The following is a 20,606-nucleotide window of genomic DNA, read 5'->3' as shown; positions in this document are numbered from 1 at the left end:
ACATTTTAACTTTGTCATTTTCGCATGGTAATTGCGAGAAAACATTTAGTAAATTAAAAATTATAAAATGTTGAGAGCTAATATAGGCCAAGAAAAATTAGAACCATTTTTAATGTTGTCAGCTGAACGAGAGCTATTAGCGCAGATTGAACTAGAAGATATAGGTTGTTTATTTGCGCAAAGGTTCAAAGTTAATGAGAAATTTACTAAAAAAATTATATATTATCTTAATTATTGTATTTAAATATTTATATCTATTTACAATATAGTTGGTGCCTGATTTTATAAGTTCAGAAATTTTATTCTCTATGCAAAATTGTATAATTGCAATAATTTTATATGTGCAATTAATTGATTTTATATATTGAACCATATATAACACGTAATATATGATTTCATTTTATGGTGTAATATCGTTGTAAATCTAATATAAAATATATATGTACAATGAATATTTTTTAGATGTGCAATGAATAATTTTAGATGTGGATTTTTTTTAAATATATGATTATCATGTCATACTATTATATTTTTATTAAAAATGTAAATCGCTTGAACTTATTTTCAAAAATAAAAGGTAATAAAAATTATGTAATCCGAAGAAACCATAAGGGATATGGGGGCGAAGCCCCAATTAAAACGAGGCCGTATAAAAACATGCCCACGAGACCATAGCGTCACCAGTATGCCACTGGTCTGTTATGACCTTGCCTTTTACATATATTTTAGGGATTTTTCAAGAACTCGTTATCTAAAATATAAGTTATTAGCTGAGAGAGAGTCAAGAATGACTGGGAATCAGATTTTATTCTTTATTCAATGATGGATGAATAATAAATTTTATCTTTATTTGATGATGAATGAATCGGAAATTTTCCTATCTTATGAGATGTGATTCAGAAATTTATATTTATTTATATGAGGAGTTATTCTAAAATTTTCTATTATTTTTTATAAAATATGTTATGCCATGCCTCCCCCCATCAGCGGGAGACTCCCGCAATTTTTTAGTTTACAAGCAGACATCTCTCTCCCGCAAAACTACCGCAATCGGAAAAATCAACCTCAATTTTTTAATTTCTCCCGTAATTTTTTTTTATAGTATTTTAATGTTTTTAATATATATATAATAATTTTGAGAGACATTAATTGATTATTTTTGATTTTCTAAATAAATTTTAATATTTATTCGAAAAACATGTTTAGTTTGTAAATTTATTTCTATCCTGTTTTATTTTTATACAAGAATAAATCTTTCATTCATATAAGTCAGTACAGGGGAGGGGAGTATATCAACATCGATTGTAATACAAAATAATTCTCAAAAATAGTAAATAATACAGATGCAACTACATTTGCGGAAATCGAATAGATGTACCCTATAGTTCAACATTCACAGAGCTATATCATCACAATGAGGGTCGAATCTTTTCCTCATGATATTTAACGACGCCAATATAAGTGCATTACTTGTGGCAGAACAAAAATGAGCAAGGCTATCACAAGTGTTACCTGAATCTTAGAGGTCAATTATAGACGATTTGAAAGGCATCCATATGCAATTCTAACAGATGTATTTAATAAGGGAAATATTAAAACATTTCTATCGATCCTTCGCTATTTCAACAAGAATAAGAACATTTCAATAAAACTGTTAAAAAATTTTCCTCGGATAGTAAAAAAATCAACAAAATAGCTACCACATAATGGTAAATATAGCTAATTCAGGGTTAGCAATTATTTGCATATCAGCTTTCTACGTAATGCCTCTGTAAATTTTGACAAAATCTAAAGTTACCTTATTGAGGCAGCACTAATAAATTAATATCAATTGGCTGTATATGCCATATACTACATAATTCTTATAAGAAGGCAATGAATGTACTATCTTTGGATGTCGAAATAATTGTGATGAAATGTTTTAACGAATTTACTTCATCAACTAATAGAGTTATTGAATTAAAAGATTTTGTGAAGAGGTCTGACTTGGAATGGTGTGAGTTGTTGCGATATATGCCTATCAGGTGGTTGTCATTAATACCAGCCATCGATAGAATTTTTAAATTTTACAAACCCTTAAAAAAATACTTCTTAATTAGAGATTTTAAAAGCTGTACTAAAATTTTGAAAAATCAGAAGCATATTTGGGATTCGTTTCACATGTAGGAAATCTACTTCATGCAGTTAATATTCAGTTGCACAAAATATTCTAAAAAAGATTCACAAAATCACGCTACAGCTCTGTTCATCTCTACAGTTAAAAATTGATAATAAATTTTATGGCGCTATTGTTAAAAATATTATATTAAAATGTTCAAATTATACTCTAATTAATACATTTTTAAATGAAGCAGATATTTTTATTAAGACAATTTTAGAATATTTACAGTCAAAATTTGATTTTAATAACTCTATTTACAAATGTATAAATATTATGACCTTGAAACAGAAACCATCAATTCATGGTTTTTATAATTTAATAAATATATTAAAAATACCGAAAGACATTGATGTCTTGTCTGAGGAGATTGTAATTCTCTCTATTTTTTATTATTCGCCCAAATACTTAAAGTTAGATGGTCTAAAAGCAGATGAGAAATAGGTAGAATTTTTTCGTAATAACGATAAATCCGTATGCTTGGAAAAAATATGCGAGTATGTCTTCTCCTTACCTCGTTCTAATGCCTCATCCGAGCGCATTTTTAGACTGACGAGGACTACCTGGAAAAAGGAGAGAAATCGGATTGCTTTAACAACATTAGAGGCCGAGCTAATGATTAAACAAATATATAATATGTCATGCCAGGAATTTTATAAATATCTCAATAACGACGGTAAACATTTAGTTCTATTATTTAAATCTCAAATAAAATATAATTAAGATTTAGCAATGGCTCTATAAAATTTATTGTTAATTATTAATTGTAAAGATGAGCACATCTTCAGCATAATTTTGTGAATCTTTATTAAGATTCTTCTGATTGCAAATTAACAGCATGTAGTAGATTTCCTACATGTGAAATCATTCCTAAATATACCTCCGCCATTCATTATTGAAAAAAATTTTCAAAATGTTAGGACAGCATTTATAATCTTTATTTAAGAAATATTTTTTTAAAGGTTTATAAAATTTTAAAATTCTATCGATGGCGGGTAATAGGAACATATCGCAACCAACATTGTGCTGACTCAATTCTGTAAATACACTCTGGTTTTACCAAATTCACTGAGGCATTATCAGATCAGAAAACTGACATGCAATTTATTGATAATCTCGAATCTGCTATATTTACCATTATATGGTTAGCTATGTCTTTAGATTTTTCACTATTTGAGGGAAAAAAATTTAATAGTTTTATTGAAACGACCTTAATTTTATTGAAATAGCGGAGGATCTAGGGAGATATTTTAATATTTCTCTTATTAGATGCATCTGTTAGAATTGCATATGTATGACCATCTTTCAAGTCGTCATTGACTTCCTGGATTTAGGTCTTAAAACATTGATGATAGCCTTGCTCATTTTTGTTCTACAAGTATAGTTGTCATTTATATTAAAGTTCGTTAAATATTATGGGAAAAAGATTCTACCAACATTGTGGTGATAAGTATCTCTGTGATTGTACTACAAGATAAGTGATTACAATTGCCGCAACTGTAGTTGCATCTGTAATATTTCTTATTTTTAGAGTACCTTATTATGTATTTAAACGTGATACATGATAATTAAGCGCATATCCCTATAATGTTATACACACACCCGGTAGATTTCCAATTGCGGTCGTTTTGCGGGAAATTCGCATAAAATATATTTTTAATTGTAAAATTAAAATCGTTTTATTTTTATAAAATTTTATCTTGTTTACATTCTTTTTTATTTATAAAAGATCATTGTTTTTTTTTTAATTAATAAATTTTAATTAATCAAGATGTTATTTTATTTTGAAAAATAGTTACCGACTTTGTATTTATATAAACTAATTATAAAAAATAATAGGCGGATAATTAAGTCAATTCAAAATCCCGGGCCCGTAAAAAAAATTATTTTAGCAATTTTTATATTTCTCCCGCAATTTTCATATTTCTCTCGCATAATACCAAATTTTACCCGCAATTTGAAATTTTGACCTGACAACCCTGAAGTACATGTTATTAATTTTAAGTTATGTGCCTCATAAAAAATCTTTTCAACTAAATTTTTTTTCATTTGTATTTGTATTTATAATATAAAAATTATATTTTTGCAAGATGAGTTTTGTGTAAAAATATATAAATTTATAAATCACAGCTCATAAGATAGGAAAATATCTGATTCATTTATCATCAAATAAAGGTAAAGTTTATTATTCATCTATCATTGAATAATTAAGAAAATAGTTTTTATTATAAATCTATTATAATTAATTATAGTTTCATATTAATTATTAATCTGATCAAGATCTCAACTTATGATTTTCAATATTATCTTAAATTAATTTTTATAAAATTATTTGCGAAAAAAGAATATTTTGCAATTTTTAAAAATCTCTAATGACTAACCCTATAGTTTATAAAATTTTCCTTAGTTGCAAGATAATAGTAATATATATTCAAATATTTTCTTTTACTCTTTTATTTGCTAAATTTTAAACTAATTGAAAATTAATCTTCTTCTAGGTGTTGTTAAAATTTGATATGAACATCGATTGTTTTTATCAATTTCTCGGAATTTTTATATTTAAAGAAATTTTTATTTTTAGGAAGAAGAAATTATTTATTTTAGGAATATAAAATTTTATTATAACAATCATCTTTTGATCATAAATGATTATTATTAGAATTTGGATGATGAAAATAAAATTTTAATTTTTTTAAATGAATTATATATAATTTGATTAAGATACTAGCTAAAATAATAATGTAAGCTTCGAGATTTGGTAATCTGAGGTCCAAATCTTTTTGCCATCTTTGAGAAAATCTTCAGTCTTATTTAATATTAATTTTGCTGAAATCCTGAATCATGTTTTTTAACACTAGGTGATTGAATAAAATTCTATCAATATTATATAGGGAATTAGTTACTCTCCTCAATTATTCATATAATATGAATAAATAAATTTTTATAAAAAATTAATTAATGGAAATCAAAAATATTTTTTTTATATCAAGTGTTATTTTTAAAAAAAGTCTATATCAAAAGGTAAAAATAATAATTAAAAATCAACAATATATAGCTAGGGGATCACTAAATTAAAATATAAATATTTAAATAACATTTATTTATGGATAATTTCTAGGGATACTAATATCTGAATGATAATTCACTTCTGTAAGACATCTGATGTATGATTGGCATACGTGTACATGTTTATCATATTATTTTATATAAAATTCTTAATCTATTGACTAATTACAGAAAACATGCCTTCTCATAATGTTTATCAGGAATACATATTGTACCATTAAATTTTTATTTATAAAATAATCTTAATTTATTAGATACATTACTAATAAAGAATTTTTTATTGATCCCTTGGAAAATGATTCAGAATTACTCATAATTGACAGAATATCAAATGAAATAAATGTGAAACCAGGTTAATTATTTATCTCTTATTAATCAGCTTATTTTTAATAATGATAATATTTTTTTGATAGATAAATTCTTTAAATATTAAGATTTGAAGTTTTGCACTAAAAAATATATAATTAAAATGATATTATAATTTTTAAATTTTAAAAATTGTTAAGACCTGCCATATTTTAGAAATCAATTTGTGTGATTTTTAAAGATTATAATTATTATTATAAAGGGGGATGCCCATTATCACATTTTATTAAAACCATTGATGTGATGCTACTCAAAAAAAATATTTGACAAGATTAAATTGAGTTATTAATCGCAAAGGATATTTGCCCCGTACACGCCAAAAATTCATTAATTTAAATCGTAGCCATTTTAACCATTTAACAAGTAAAATAATGTTTTAATTTAATCTTATATATTTTTAAACAATTATTTTTAGACAATGACACCAAGTCTTAATGCGAAATTCAATTCTATACACGATTTAAACATTGCTATATCTATATATGAAAGAGGAATTTTTTTTAACATAGTTATACACAAATCAGATTTATTAAAAGATACATATAGCAGTGATTTTATTGCTAAATATAATATAGCCGAGTTTATTATTTATGTAAATATGGACTGAAAAAAAAATCCCAGTCTAGAGGTATAAGAACTTCATCTAGTCTTCGCAAAGAATGTATTTTTATGTTCTCAGTCTTTCTTCAGTGTGATATACTTAATGAATATTCTTTAGATATAGTCACATTTGTAAAAGATCATAAAAACCATGATCTAGGTTAGAAATATATATTTAAATTTTAACTAACATATAATTTTAAGATGCTTCCCAAACAAAGAAGGTTGTCTCCAGTTAAAAAACAAATTGTTGAGCAGGCTTTCACTTTTAAAGCCAATAAGGTCAAAATCCAAGAATATATAATTAATTCTGATCAATGAATATCACCTCAGGATAATATTTAAGATAATGTAGCATGCTAGCATCTTGAAAGTATATGCCCATTAATTCATTATCTTTTTCAAGTATTTCAACCACAGCACCATTATCTTCCCTGAGTTGATTTACTACATCAGGTAATATATTATTTGAAGGCTAATCTAAAGAATATTCATTAAGTATATCACACTGAAGAAAGACTGAGAACATAAAAGTACATTCTTTGCGAAGACTAGATGAAGTTCTTATACCTCTAGACTGGGATTTTTTTTCAGTCCATATTTACATAAATAATAAACTAGGCTATATTTATATTTAGCAATAAAATCACTGCTATATGTGTCTTTTAATAAATCTGATTTATGTATAACTATGTTAAAAAATTTTCTTTTTCATATATAGATATAGCAACGTTTAAATCGTGTATAGAATTGAATTTCGCATTAAGACTTAGTGTCATTGTCTAAAAATATATAAGATTAAATTAAAACATTATTTTACTTGTTAAATGGTCAAAATGGCTATGATTTAAATTAATGAATTTTTGGCGCGTACAGGGCAAATATCCTTTCCGCATGTTTAGGCAGAGGATAATAATTTTATCATTAATAAAATACTATTTACCCCGTCGGGGGCAAATATCTTCTGCCGTTATTAATACTCTTTAAGATATTTGTATTGATTGATTTTATAAACTTGTTTTTTTTATACCCAGTATTGTAAAATTAATATATATAAATAGAAAATTTTGTTCAAGATTTGTTTTTAACCTTTCTTTTGAGTGAAATAATAAAAATTATAATGATTTTGTTTCATAAAATTAAATGCAATTTGAAAATTTAAATTAACCATAATATTTAATAATTGTTGGCTAACAGGTGTTAAACAGAAAAACCTAGATTTACTTAATATCAAATAACTAGTGTAAATATGATCCTATTCAACAGTACCAATGTGATTAACTCCCTAAAACAATTTGACTCCCTCTTAATTCTTCAAGGTCTTAAGGGGGAAGAGTCAATACAAGCTGCTTTGATATCACCCATGAACAGAGATATTAAGCAAACTTTTTGAACCAGTAGCCCCACTGAATCTTGTTAAATTTTTGTTGAGAGAATTAAAAGAGATCTGGATTAAAATATTTACTTCAAAGATGCTATCCCTAGCTGAACGATTCACTTTTGATAATATAAAAAGATTAAAAGAGAAGCCATATGCAGAATTTGTAAGAAGATTACGAACAGCAGCCCTTAATTGCAGATAGCTTATGACTGATTCTGCCAATATTAGTTCAACTTATTTTGATGTACACAAGACCTTTGAGTAAATGCCTAAAAAAAATTTAAAGTTTATTTTAAAATAAAAGATAAAATAGGTAGGAATATATATTGCTTATTGAAATTCCTTCGTTCAGTATTAAATGGATGATATCTGGAATTCATATGCTCTACAATTAGAAAGTGTATTCACCCTTAGGAAATCATGTTAGAAAAGACAAGGAAAGTGCTTGTAGTCATAGCATTATTTAAAGAAGCCACATACATGGTATTTTCTTTAATCTCTCCATCTAACATCATGAGGATTTGAATTTTTGCTTAATCATACTTTGCCAAGGATTTGAACCCAGGACCTTTGAGGTTTATCAATACCTTAACATATCACTCAATCTAGAGCTTTGGGTTATCATGTCTTTGAATCTCCTTCCTCTCTTATGAGTTCCCTTGAGTGTCCTTGCTCCTTAAATCTGTTTTTAGATTCCATTTTTCCCACTGTTTACATTGACAACTCACTTGCTTGGTTATTACTGAATCCAACTTGCCCTTATCTTTTTCACATCTTTGCTGGAGGATTTCAATTCGTCATGATCATTGTCTTCTTTCTGGTTGCTCCATTTCCACTTTGTTCTTAAAGATGGTCAAATATCCTTTAGCTTGTTTTAATTTGATGTCTCCTCTTGTTTAATTTACTTAGCTTTTGTACTGGTCCATTTTTCCTTCCACATAGTCGCCATACGTTTATCATCCAAAGAGGAGAGGGTTTAGGGCGAATCTATTCCCATCTTGAGAAGAGGAGGCTCCTTCTAATCCTTGAGCCGAGATGTTACTTTAGGAAGTTGTGTGATTTTTTCAACGTAATTTGCAATTTCTTCCTCTAAACGATTTAATCTTTTATTCAAGTGTGCCAGACTATTTAATCTTTTCAGCACTTAGGACCCTATTTGATTTTCTATATATGTTAGAATTCATGTCGTCGATGTCAGTCGAATACTGCAACAGTTGTCACAATTGTTTGAGCGTCGACGAGCTGTTCCTGCATCACCTCCTTCGGTATTTCTTTCACCCCCTCAGGTAGCACAGCTAGGCTTACAATGTTCGCTTCATATTGCTATTCTCTACTAGCATCGCGGGGAATGATTCTGGATCATTTTCCTATCTTTGCCCTTGGTTGACCATAAATTTGTCGTGAAGATCATCCACTACCTTATTTACATATGCCGGCCCATTATTATTTTTTAAAAATAATTTGCCACTGCGACATTAAAAACAATGAGAGATTACCATCATTTTTTTTTATCTCATATACTTATGTTATTTAATTTAACGTTGCATATATGGTACACCAAAAATTATGTTTTATAAATCTGAGACCAGATATTTGTTGGACCAAAATAGAATAGAATAGGTTATGGCATCTACAAGGAATATACTTATATTGATTGCATGAAAAAATTAATAAATTCTCTAGCAATGGGGGAGCCTGGAATATGTAACATTCTAAACGTCAAATTTGGAAATCTAACACACTCAAAAAATATTTTTTTCCCCTCTAAGTTATAATAGTAGAATCTATGAGCCATAAAAAGTATTTTAGGGGTGTAACGATACCACTTTTTAGAGGCCTATCCCTTATTATATTGGCCGATTACAAATGCGATCCAATATCATATTTGATTTTATATTCTGTAAACATGCTGCTAATCCTTTTAATTAATACATCTATTGCATATGAGTCATTTAAATATATTATAATGATCAGTAGTTATAGTTTATATTCACAAATCTAAAAGTATATTAAATATTTTTATTGATAAATCACTTATTTATATAATAACATAATAAAAATTTTTAAGAATTAAGACGCCATTTATCGGATCGGGAAATTTAATAATATTGGCAGATAACCGATATTTTTAAAAAGATAAAATATATCAGTACATCTCTAATTATCTTAAATTATTTCAACTCAAAAAAAAATCCTAGTTCAACATATTTTATATATGCACGTTGACCATTAACGGGTTAATTATATATATATTTAACCCATAAATAAAATATCAAACTGAATTTATAAATGAAAAATTTATAAATAAAGTTTGTAAATTTGAAAAGAAAAAAAATTCGTCCCACGAACGTTTATAAAATGTGATAATATTTTGTCCAGCGTAATTCCGCTTCTATCAAAATTTTTTATCTTCAAAAATCCCCACAAACTGACAATTAGATATACTGACAGGTCTAGTAAAGAAAAATAACTGACTCAATCTTTTGATGTCACTCAAAAAAATATAATAGGGTAGGGTTAGTTTTATATTTAAAAATTAGGGATGTACGATATTTTTTATCGGATCTGGCCGATATTTTACCCATTTTAAAATATCGGTTATCGGCCAAAATTTTTCGGTCCGATAAAAAATGGCGTTGTTTACAAAAATAAAATGTTATAAAATTAAAAAAATAGGTTATATCTAAAATCATTTATTTTTATAAATAAAATCGAAATCCATTTTTATGTTTATTTTTTTAACAATAATAATTAATTAATAAACATTCTGCCATATTGTTATTTAGATTTTTCCTCACAGGAAGAATCAACTTATTCTCAAAATATTTCACATTCAGCTTTATTTGACATAACAAATATTTCTTTACCTAATGAAATAATTGGTTCTACAACAAACTCTGATACCTATCATAAACCACAAAAGAAATATGGCAATTGGAGTCAAGAAAAAATAGTCATGGCCAAAAAAATGGCTTAGTAAACCTAAATTTGAACAGGCAAGCGCAAAGACAATGGCCCAAGATCTTAATTTATCCATTGCTTCGGTATACCGTTTCAAAAGGATAACATTCCCCGAATACTACGATGACCCCTTGTCCGATTACATAATCCATCAAAGAGGAAGGAACAAAAAGGATGATTCAGAATTAAAATCTAAAATTATATAGCAACTAGAACATAATAATGGATTGACGATAAAAAATATAGTGAAAAATTTACCACATCATCTCAAAATGAGTGATTCGGGAATATCTAGATGCATTAAATCAATGGGGTGGAGCAAGAAAAGGGTTGGAAAAGAACTCGATAGACAGAATTCCCCAGATGTTATAAATATTCGTAAAGAATATTGCCTAAAACTGATGAACGTGCCTTTCAAAATATATTCTATTTAGATGAAACAGGCTTCAATTCCCACGTCATTTCCCACTATGGATGGGCACCTCTGGGTAAGAGGCCATCCGTCAAACTCCCTCCTTCAAAGGGGAATTAACGTATCGGTTTTGTGTACCATAGGAATTAATGGTCTCAAAAAATACATGATTATAGACGAGGCATTTACATAAATAAAATTCAAAACTTACCTGGATGAATTATCATCCATTTTACAGTTGAATTCGCTAATAATAATGGATAATGCGCCCATTCACCGAGCTCATATAATAACAGAAAATTATCAAAGTATAGTAAATCTTCCACCCTATTCATTCAATTAAGCCCCATTGAGAATTTTTTTGGCGTTTTGAAAAATCAGTATCGCTTTATATATCCCAAACCCAATAACAAAATTCATATAATTGAGGCAATTACTAGCCTATTGCTTAATTTCATTATTTCAATTTCATAGCCTTCTACTCACATACGATACGATGTATCGAAGAGGGAATCCGATCTATTCCTTTGAACAATCAATTTAATAAATTATTACACTAGATTATTTATAATATAGATATAATTATACGTTATATTATGTGCAATACAAATAGAAAAATAAATATTTTTTGATCTTTTATTATGTAAATAAAATATACATTAAATAAAGATTTCACAAGTCATTTTCGAAACTTTAATATAAGAAAGGTAAATTTGATAGAAAATAAAATAAACAATGAATAAATAAGTTAAAAATTAACATAATCTGATCTTAAGTTTTACCCAAAAGAAATTGTATATTTTTTAACTCATTCAGAAAGTCTTTCAGTTTATAGATAAAAATTAATTTTAAAGAAAAGAAACATTTTAATTTTTTTTTATAAATTTTAAATGTGTTTAATGATTTTTGCAAAGATTATAATTTTATATGAATGGGTTTTAATTTAATCGTCAATATGTTTCATTAAATCATCACAGCACTGTATATACTTTTAGAATTGCAATTGAATTGAATATAAACTACAACTGATCATTATAATATATTTAAATGACATATGTTATGGTATGCTAAAATTATAGATGTTATACTAATAAAAAGTATATTAAAAATTAAAACCATTGGTATCTACAGAATATAAAATTAGATATGATATCGGATCGATAATCTGCCGATATCAATTTAATACCAATTTAATATCGGATCGGCCTCCAAAAAGTGGTATCGGTACACCCCTACTAAAAATATTTGGGCGTATTTTATATGCTGGCCATTTATTTTAATCAAATTTTTTTAAAGTAGTGTGGGTATTTTTTTGAACATTTACCAAATAAAAGGAGTATTTTGGCAGACAAAATAGGTTATAATTGCAAAGTATCTCATAAGAAAACGATGAATTAGAAAAATAATAATCTTTAAAAAAATTATTAATTTTTTTTACAGGTACGAAGCATCTTCCTCCTTCCTGCGAAAGATCCCTAAAAATCTTCGGAATTCTCGGAACGATTCAATTATTAGCAGGTCAGGCACATCTTTTTGATTCATTTTATTTTGATTATATTGTATATTCCTTTTTTTTGTTCCCTCAATTTTTTTCATAAATTAAAGTTTTATCGATTTATGCTAAATTATTTATTTAAAAAAAATATATAGGTTAAATAATAGCTGTACATCATATTTTTTTTTAGTTTTAGAGAAGATTAAAATTTCTTATGTTGTTACATTATACAATTTATTGTTAGATGATAATCTTTCCTCGTTTTTTTCTTTTTCGCTTTCTTTCCACCAATATTTTTAATCATATTTTATAAATTTATTTTTATTATATTACTAAATCAGGCAATTATCTTATAGTCATAACGTCTCGCGTATATATGGGCCAATTAAACGGGCACATGGTGTGGAAGGCGAATACCTTCGAGGTTATACCCTACTGCAAAAGCTATTTTCATTTAACGGAACAAAAAGTTTAAATTTTCATTTTTTTTAAAAAAAAGAAGATATTTGATCTATTTTTTTCCGGCGAAGATATTCATTACCCCCCTAACACACTCAAGGCTTATTATTATTTTTACTTTTCATTTCATTAGCTTCTATTCGATTTATATTTAAATCTTACCTTGCATTTATAATAAACGCGTTTTCTTTAAGCTTTGCTTTTAACGCAACGTTATTACAGCTGATACCATTTTACTAATTTTAAGCTTAACCTAAAATATAGACAATTATTTTACATAATATTTAAGCAAAATCATATAATTTTTTCTTAATATCTAATTGCTATTATTTTTATAATCGTATCGCATATTTTTTATCAACCCAACACAAAATAAATTTTATCATAGCCTTATCATCATAACACTCCATATTTATAAATTTTTACCTATTTATTGTCTTTATTTTGTAATAACGATGCTAAATAATGCAACGCTTGAACAACGCTTGAATAAAACGCGTTTACTATAAATGCGGCCTTAAACTAAAATTTTTTATAAAGGATGGTTTCATAAAAGTTTTATATAGCTAACAGAAAAAAACAGTTTTGAACATGTACCAGGATGTAGAAATCGTTTTGATTTATATTAAGAAATTAAAATCAGCTGATTTGATCAATTAAAAGCCCATTAAATAAGAAATGAGAAATTCTGTATAAACGCTCTGGAATTAAACTAGATTTTTATTTTATCTTAAGGAATAATTGATTTTAAATATTCTTCAAGCCCATTTCCTTTAACCCAAACCGAACATGTTCTTAAAAAAAGAACTATAGCTTGAACACCAAGTCTCTCCTTTGATTTTTAAGGCTGCGGTATGTGCACGTGAATTAAACAAATTCCGGTTCATTTCGGCAAAAAAAATGGTCAAAACAGATATGGGCTAGGGTTAGACTCGAAGGAAAGGGAACCGCATCTAAATTTATTTTAGCAAAAATATAAAAGAATTTTGATGCTCCCATCCTTTGTTGTGTAAACCAAATTCTGCTTTTAAAAAGCGCTACGATTTAACTAGTGTTGTTAAACGGCTACATTTTTTTTAAACGTCTAACACACGAATATTTTCTAACGGCGTTACCTTTTTTGAAGAAAAGAAACATCATTCGTTACCTTCTTCTAGATGTAACGGTAAAGCGTAATAAATATTACGCAAGCCTCAATATTTTATTAATAGATGCCTAAACCTTTCTGCCAAATATTTTTGGGTTAATATTTTAAATCGAGCCGTTTAACAGCACTAGATTTAACTTAAGTATATTATAAGTGCCTAAGTGATCAAAGGCATCGTGGCTTCATTCAAACCATAGAGATTAGAGTAGGGTTGTTAAAAAGAGCGATTCGAATCATTTTAGCCATATTATGTAAGCCTGGAAATTTTGCTCATAGGTGGCAGAAAGACTTTGACTTCTATTTGCCAAATGTCGAGGCATATTTATAACATTATTTGACTAAAATCTTAATTTGTTCTATTTTTAAAAAAAAAATCGACACGAACCATTTTTAGAAGGGAAAATGAAATTATAGTTATTAATTAATATTGTAATTATTGAGAGAATGTTATTATTGATGAAAAAGTAAAAGTGTTTTCTTTTTATTTGGACATTTGAAAAAAAAATTATTATTTAGGTTCGTTAAAAGAGTATAAGATACATTTAAAAAGATAGATGTGAATACTATAAAACATTACAATATAAAAAAGATCCATAATAGCATATTTTTTTCTATTTGGATTTCGAAATATAGGTACAAGACAACAAAATATACGTATCCATGTTGAATCATGTGTTGGCTCTTGGCTACTATTACTACTCCACTTCCCACGACCTTTCTCATAACGCCCAATTTTTGCATCAGCATTCATCCGTGCCTGATTTTCAAAATAAATGCCTTTTTGACAGGGTATATGCCTTAAAAAAGCAATATAATACTTTTTAAATTTATTGGAGTTTCCTAACCTAAATTTTAACGCCAAGAGGGGGTGAGGTGAATAAAAAAATATTTAAAAGGTCATTTGCGAAAGCATATAAATTCCTTCCATTAAAATAGAGTAGATATTATTTTAGGGAAGAAAAATTATATATTATTTTTTTCAAACTCCCTTATGAAAAACCAATTTTTGACTATTATATAAACTTTAAAAAAAAATATAATATTTATTTTAAACCTTGTTCTTTATATTTATATTAAAGATCTGCAGAGGTACCATGTGCTCGGCTCGGATTTTTTTTCGACCCGGCATGGGTTATATATATTTAGGCCCAGCCCGGATTTTTTTAAAAATTTTTATAACTAATGGCTATTTAAAAAAATTTGGTTTTAAAATATGAGGCCTGACCCGGGCATTTAAATTTTTTAAGCCCGATCCGGGCATATTTAAAAAAATTAAAATATGGCCCGGTTTGTGTACCCGGGCCGAGCTTAATTCGGGCCTGCAGGTCTCTGATTTATATATAAAATATAGAATGGACTTGGTCTGGCTCCATCATCAACATTATTTAAAATTTGATAATTAATAAAAAAAAATTATTACACGATCCCCAAAATCGAGAATTTTTATCTAAGGCCTCTTCTGGAATTGAGATTTACCACTTGATATTCATTTTAAAATTTTAAGAAAAAAATATTATTTAAATCGAAATATTTTATTTATAGGTAAATTAAGTAGGTGATTCATTCTTACAAGAATATTAAATATTTCAACTTGATATCTGCAAAGTCCGGCTCGGCCCGAACGGTCTTCGAGCTTGGTCGGTTAATATTTTAAAACAACTTGGATCAGGCTGGGTTTTAACCTTTTAAATATAATATTCAATTTTGTGAAAAAAGACGATCGCCAGGCCGGACACATTTAAAAAATAAAAAATTGAACCAGGTCGAGCTTGAAAAATAGTGCCCAATGCAGATATTTCAACTAATCTGGAAAAGAATAATATTGCGAATCGATAAATTTTTTTTGGAAATATATTAAAATTGGGAGTGAAAAGATGGTATAAAATCTTTAGCGATTGAATATGTCAGTAAAAAAAAATGCTAACGTGCCAACTTGCGGATTAAAATTTATTTAATTTTTAAAAATAATTTCTTATCAATTTTGATGATGATCACCAGGTTAAACCGATACCGTTTTTTCTATATAAATGTAAATGGCAAGGTTTTAAATAAGCATATGTATTTTCTCTTTTTTTAAAAAAAACAACAATATATTCTAAAATCAGATAAAAAATTATAAGTGGAAATCTTATTTGTAAATAATTAGCAGATGAAATATACATTAGATGATGAAATTATATTGGGACTAATTAGTTACATACGAATAAATTATAAAGAGATATCTTGTTTTTGTCAAGAAGGGACAAAGTTTTACTATACTGTGTCTTAATTACTTTGTCATAACAAAAAATTAATCAAAAATTTTAATTAAAAGCGTATATTTCTCGTTCAATTTAAAATTAATGATTTTTTAAAATTTAATATTTGAAATGTAAAATAATAATTAAAAAATCGTCTGCTTTATTTTTAAAATTCAAATGCCTCGTTTATATATATTTTAATATGTATTTATTTGGCAATGTAATATCTAAATGATCTCTTCATTCAGGAGAATCTAAAGGAAAAACATTTTAGTAATAATAATAAGATATGAAACACGTAGTCATCATTTGGATAATTTTTGTTTGGAGCAAATCAGTGATTTTTTTCTCATAAAGTAAAAGTTTGGAATGAGTAATTAATCGGAACCTCTCTACATTAGAACACTCATTTGAAACGATGAATTACTATTCCAAATGTGTGTTGTATAATTAGTAATTATAAAGATATGTGATAGCCATTTATGTGCCTTAATTATAACATAATTATTTTCGAATATTTTGCCTGTCTACCAAAAATTGGCATACAGAAGAAACGGCTAAAAGTTGACCTAGAAATTTTATAAATATTGTTTTAAAATGATTACTTCCTAGAACACACGTTTAATAATGTGCCAGCGGATTATTTAAAAAAATTTATTTTTCGGTCCGGCACGGGTTTTATATACGTCGACCCACCCGATTTTTTTTAAAAATAAATTTCACGGCCGGAGTTTTAAAAAATACTAATTCGGTATTTTACGGTTCGTTTTTCATATGATATGAAAATATTTAATATCTAATAAGTTTTAAAATTTTCTTCTTTATTCTAAAATAAGAAATAAAGATTTTTGCTTGAAAATGCATTTTATTGTGTACTATATATATGATGGTTGATTGGCCGAATATAAAAATTTTAATAATTAGTCTAAATTAATAACTATTTTATTTACCTCGTATACAGTAAAGTAAATAAGGACAAATTAAAATGATATGGGTTTTATATTGTAAATTATAATTTATATAACATTTAATAATCCCTATAAAAAAATTATCTGTAATCTCACCCCTCATTTATAAATGCGCGAGTTCGCGCGAAGTATACAAAATAAGCTATATTTTTATATACCTCACCACGAATTCGCGCCAACTGCAGCTAGATTTGTTTATTACATTATAATTGTTTAAATAACTAGTAACCATTTCTTTTTTATAGTTTATGTAAATTTTAATTAATAATAAGTACTGTAAATTAGTTCCTCAAATTAATAATTATTTTATTCAGCAAGTATAGTAGAGTTTATTAGGACAAATTAAAATTGTGTGATTTGACTAAAAAATAATAACTTTTCTTTTATAAACTTATTTAAAAATCTAACGAGAGGTATAAATGGTCATGAAATGAAAATATAAGAAGTGAATGAATGTGATATATCATGATATGTTGCAATTTTTAAATATACTATCCGAGTTTTATAATTTTTAATCCTTTCCGGGTTAATAATTTTTAAACCGTTCGGGTTTATATATAATTTTTTTTATACTAGGCTTTGGTCTAGACTTGCAGGGTCTCTGCTTTATAACATAAATTTAAAATAGACATTAAAAATTTAGGGTAAAATAATAGTTGAGGATTGTTAAAACATTATCTCATCCATGCTCACAGAAGTAATTTGTCGAAATAGAGACATTAGTAGGAATTTAAGTTGGGTGATAAACAGATTATAGTTCGAGTAGCATAGTTGACAAATTAATGTCGACCTAGCAAACTAATGAACTGTTCTGACCAATTAATTTGAAAACTGGTAGTATATTCTCTGATTTTATACCTTTTTTTTAAAAAAATGAAGAAAAATCTGATTTATTATTTAATATTAAAATTTGCATATAGTCGGAATTAAGATTCGTGTGGAACCTTTACCTGATGCTGGATTTCGCCAATAAACCTCAGGTATTATATTTATAAAATGACAAATTTTTGTTAGATGATTTGATATATCACCTATTATTTTTTGTTCGTCATTACATAATCAATTTTATCAATTTTTTTTTTATTAGCATTCATTTTTCAATATTTAATTATTCTCATTTATAGGGGGCATTCCATCACAAATCAACACTATTCTATAATTGCTCCACGCAAAAAAATTATTTACCCAATTTTGCTTAAAATTTGAAATATCGAGGAGCCTCAGCTCTCGAAATTTTAGGGCCAACATAATTATATATTTTTAATTTTCTGGTTCAGATTATTAATCATTTACTTAATATTTAAATGTCAGCTATTGGTAGCGCTCAAAATTTTAGACCCAGCCATGCTCAGAAATGATCTCTTTTTTATTATTTTCTGGTCTAGCCTCGCTAGTAAATAATATATTTTTTTATTTTCTAGTCCAACTTTGCCCTATATGTTTTTAGTTTTTCTATACTCGGCTCAGGTAATTTATTGAATTCAGCCAGCGATGTGATCAATTTTTATAAAAACATTCACGAATAAAAATTTTTTTTTAACTGGCTAAGAATTTAAATTTATTTTCAGACAGGATACAGGTCTAAATTTTTGTTTTCTTATCATTTGTGTCTTTTTTCCTTTCCATTTATTTTTATCCTTTTAACACGAGCAATGTCAATTCACCTAGCCAAACTATCAATAATTCAACACTACGGGTCTTTGCTGTCTTGCGATTTCATCCTACGGTAGAACTTTACGATCCTTTATCCTCCAAAGATCACTCTTCCTAGTCAGGTGATAATTAACTTGACATCAATGTGGCCCACCTTTATATGTTATCAAGTGTTTCATCCTTTTTTAGAAAAAGGTGTTGATCACTTCCATGTCATACGCCTGGGCTAGTTACATTAGTTTTTCTTTTTCCTTAGTGACCCCGTAGCCATCTCTATCATGATTTCGTTCAAACTGCCCATGATATCAGCCCCCAGTAACAACTTATCCATCTTCGGAATCTTTTGCACAACAGCCTTCAGGTCTATTATGAAAATTTCCATCTCCTGGCATCCAATCTGCGGAGCGCTGCTGCGTATGATGTAAAGCGGACCTCCCTCAGCGGAGTGCTTGGCCCAGATTAGACGATCCAAGTAACTCTTGACTTTGAACAGTTTGTCTTTCAGCCTTTTCATTCAAGATAATACCTACTCCATTCCTTTTTACCACTGTTCCATTGTATTACAGCTTATACTCTTCATTAAGCTCCTTCGCCTTAGTTCCAGACCATTTCGTTTCCTTTGAACATACCACATCAAACCATCTCTTCTTTATTGTGACTAAACTCGATACGCTTACCCTTCAACATTCCAACTAACCCCACAATTTTTTATATTTTCCCACTGTATACTTCCCTCCTTTTGTGAGTCAGGTGGTAGCCCTAAAAATGTATCGGATGAATGCACTGCGAGTCGCCGGGGCGCCCTAGCTTTCTTATTTGAAAATATGTCATTTTGGCAATGAGGATTTTTACTGTCGCTACCAGCCTGACGCAAACCTTTTTCAACCGCGCTTAGGAACTACCATTTTTATAAAAATATATAAATCATTTTGATATATTAGATCAGCCAATTTAGGAATATCGACCGATATTGATAATTTTTTTTAAAAATGGTATATCTGGCTAATCCGATCTAATATTTTTTTTAAAATCGTACATCCTTACCCTGCATTCACAGTTAATCTGTGAAAGCAGGGTCAAGTTCCTTTCTAAATCAAATATTTTATAAGATGTGTTTGTTATATACTCGTCACTCTCCTAGTTAAACAGATACAAATTGCCCGTAATACGAGGCTTCGTTTCGTTAACAGAGACCACTGTCGCTTTTTCGGTGCATTCCGTTAAATGCAACATTACCTTCGGGTTGATATCTAGGAGGAGCGCTCATCGAGCTGGAGTCAGGTATTTCTGTTTTAACCAACAACAACAAAAAATTAAAGGGAAAGAAATATTCATTTCTATTGAATATTGGTATTTTGGGTCGGGCCATACTTAAATAATTTGGAAATTATATCAGTTGTAAATACTTGGCCTCGGCATCAGTATCGTTTGAAGTTGAATCCACACACCTCTTTTAAAAAAAGGCTCACTTTATTCCTTCGATATTTAAGAATTTGACCATTCATTTTTTTTTGGCAAACATAATTTAAACTAGGTTTTATACGAGAGGTCTCGATGAGGAAGGGCACCCAGCCAATTTTATCGAAACTGAACAAATCGTGACTGCCAAATTGCCACCTATTAGCGACGGAAATGAAGACCCTGTTTCGCATTTGATCGAAAATATAGCTTCTTACATACAGGTTCGAATGAATACAAAT

The 20,606-nt window shown here is 27.9% G+C and overlaps 1 protein-coding gene across 2 annotated transcripts in view; it reads left to right on the top strand.

Annotated features, from left to right (window-relative positions):
• Positions 1-5,357: 5,357 nt before the first annotated feature.
• The window catches only part of LOC135923932 (phosphatidylinositol-3-phosphatase SAC1-like), a 33,524-nt gene continuing 18,275 nt past the window's right edge, over positions 5,358-20,606 (top strand). The window contains exons 1-8 of one of the 2 annotated variants that reach the window (XM_065458955.1): positions 5,358-5,435; positions 5,479-5,576; positions 12,385-12,462; positions 12,781-12,863; positions 14,679-14,834; positions 18,174-18,233; positions 20,048-20,187; positions 20,441-20,588. In XM_065458955.1, coding sequence (XP_065315027.1) covers positions 5,401-5,435; positions 5,479-5,576; positions 12,385-12,462; positions 12,781-12,863; positions 14,679-14,834; positions 18,174-18,233; positions 20,048-20,187; positions 20,441-20,588 — 798 coding nt within the window. In that variant the 5' untranslated portion in view covers positions 5,358-5,400. Of the gene's footprint in view, positions 5,436-5,478; positions 5,577-12,384; positions 12,463-12,780; positions 12,909-14,678; positions 14,835-18,173; positions 18,234-20,047; positions 20,188-20,440; positions 20,589-20,606 lie in introns of both variants that reach the window. The other variant, XM_065458954.1, reaches the window with a different exon arrangement.

The sequence above is a fragment of the Gordionus sp. m RMFG-2023 genome, chromosome 2 (genome assembly GCF_954871325.1).
Source record: "Gordionus sp. m RMFG-2023 chromosome 2, tfGorSpeb1-WG-v2, whole genome shotgun sequence".
Lineage (NCBI taxonomy): Eukaryota > Metazoa > Nematomorpha > Gordioida > Chordodea > Parachordodidae > Gordionus > Gordionus sp. m RMFG-2023.
This window is presented reverse-complemented; position numbering and strand designations above follow the sequence as displayed.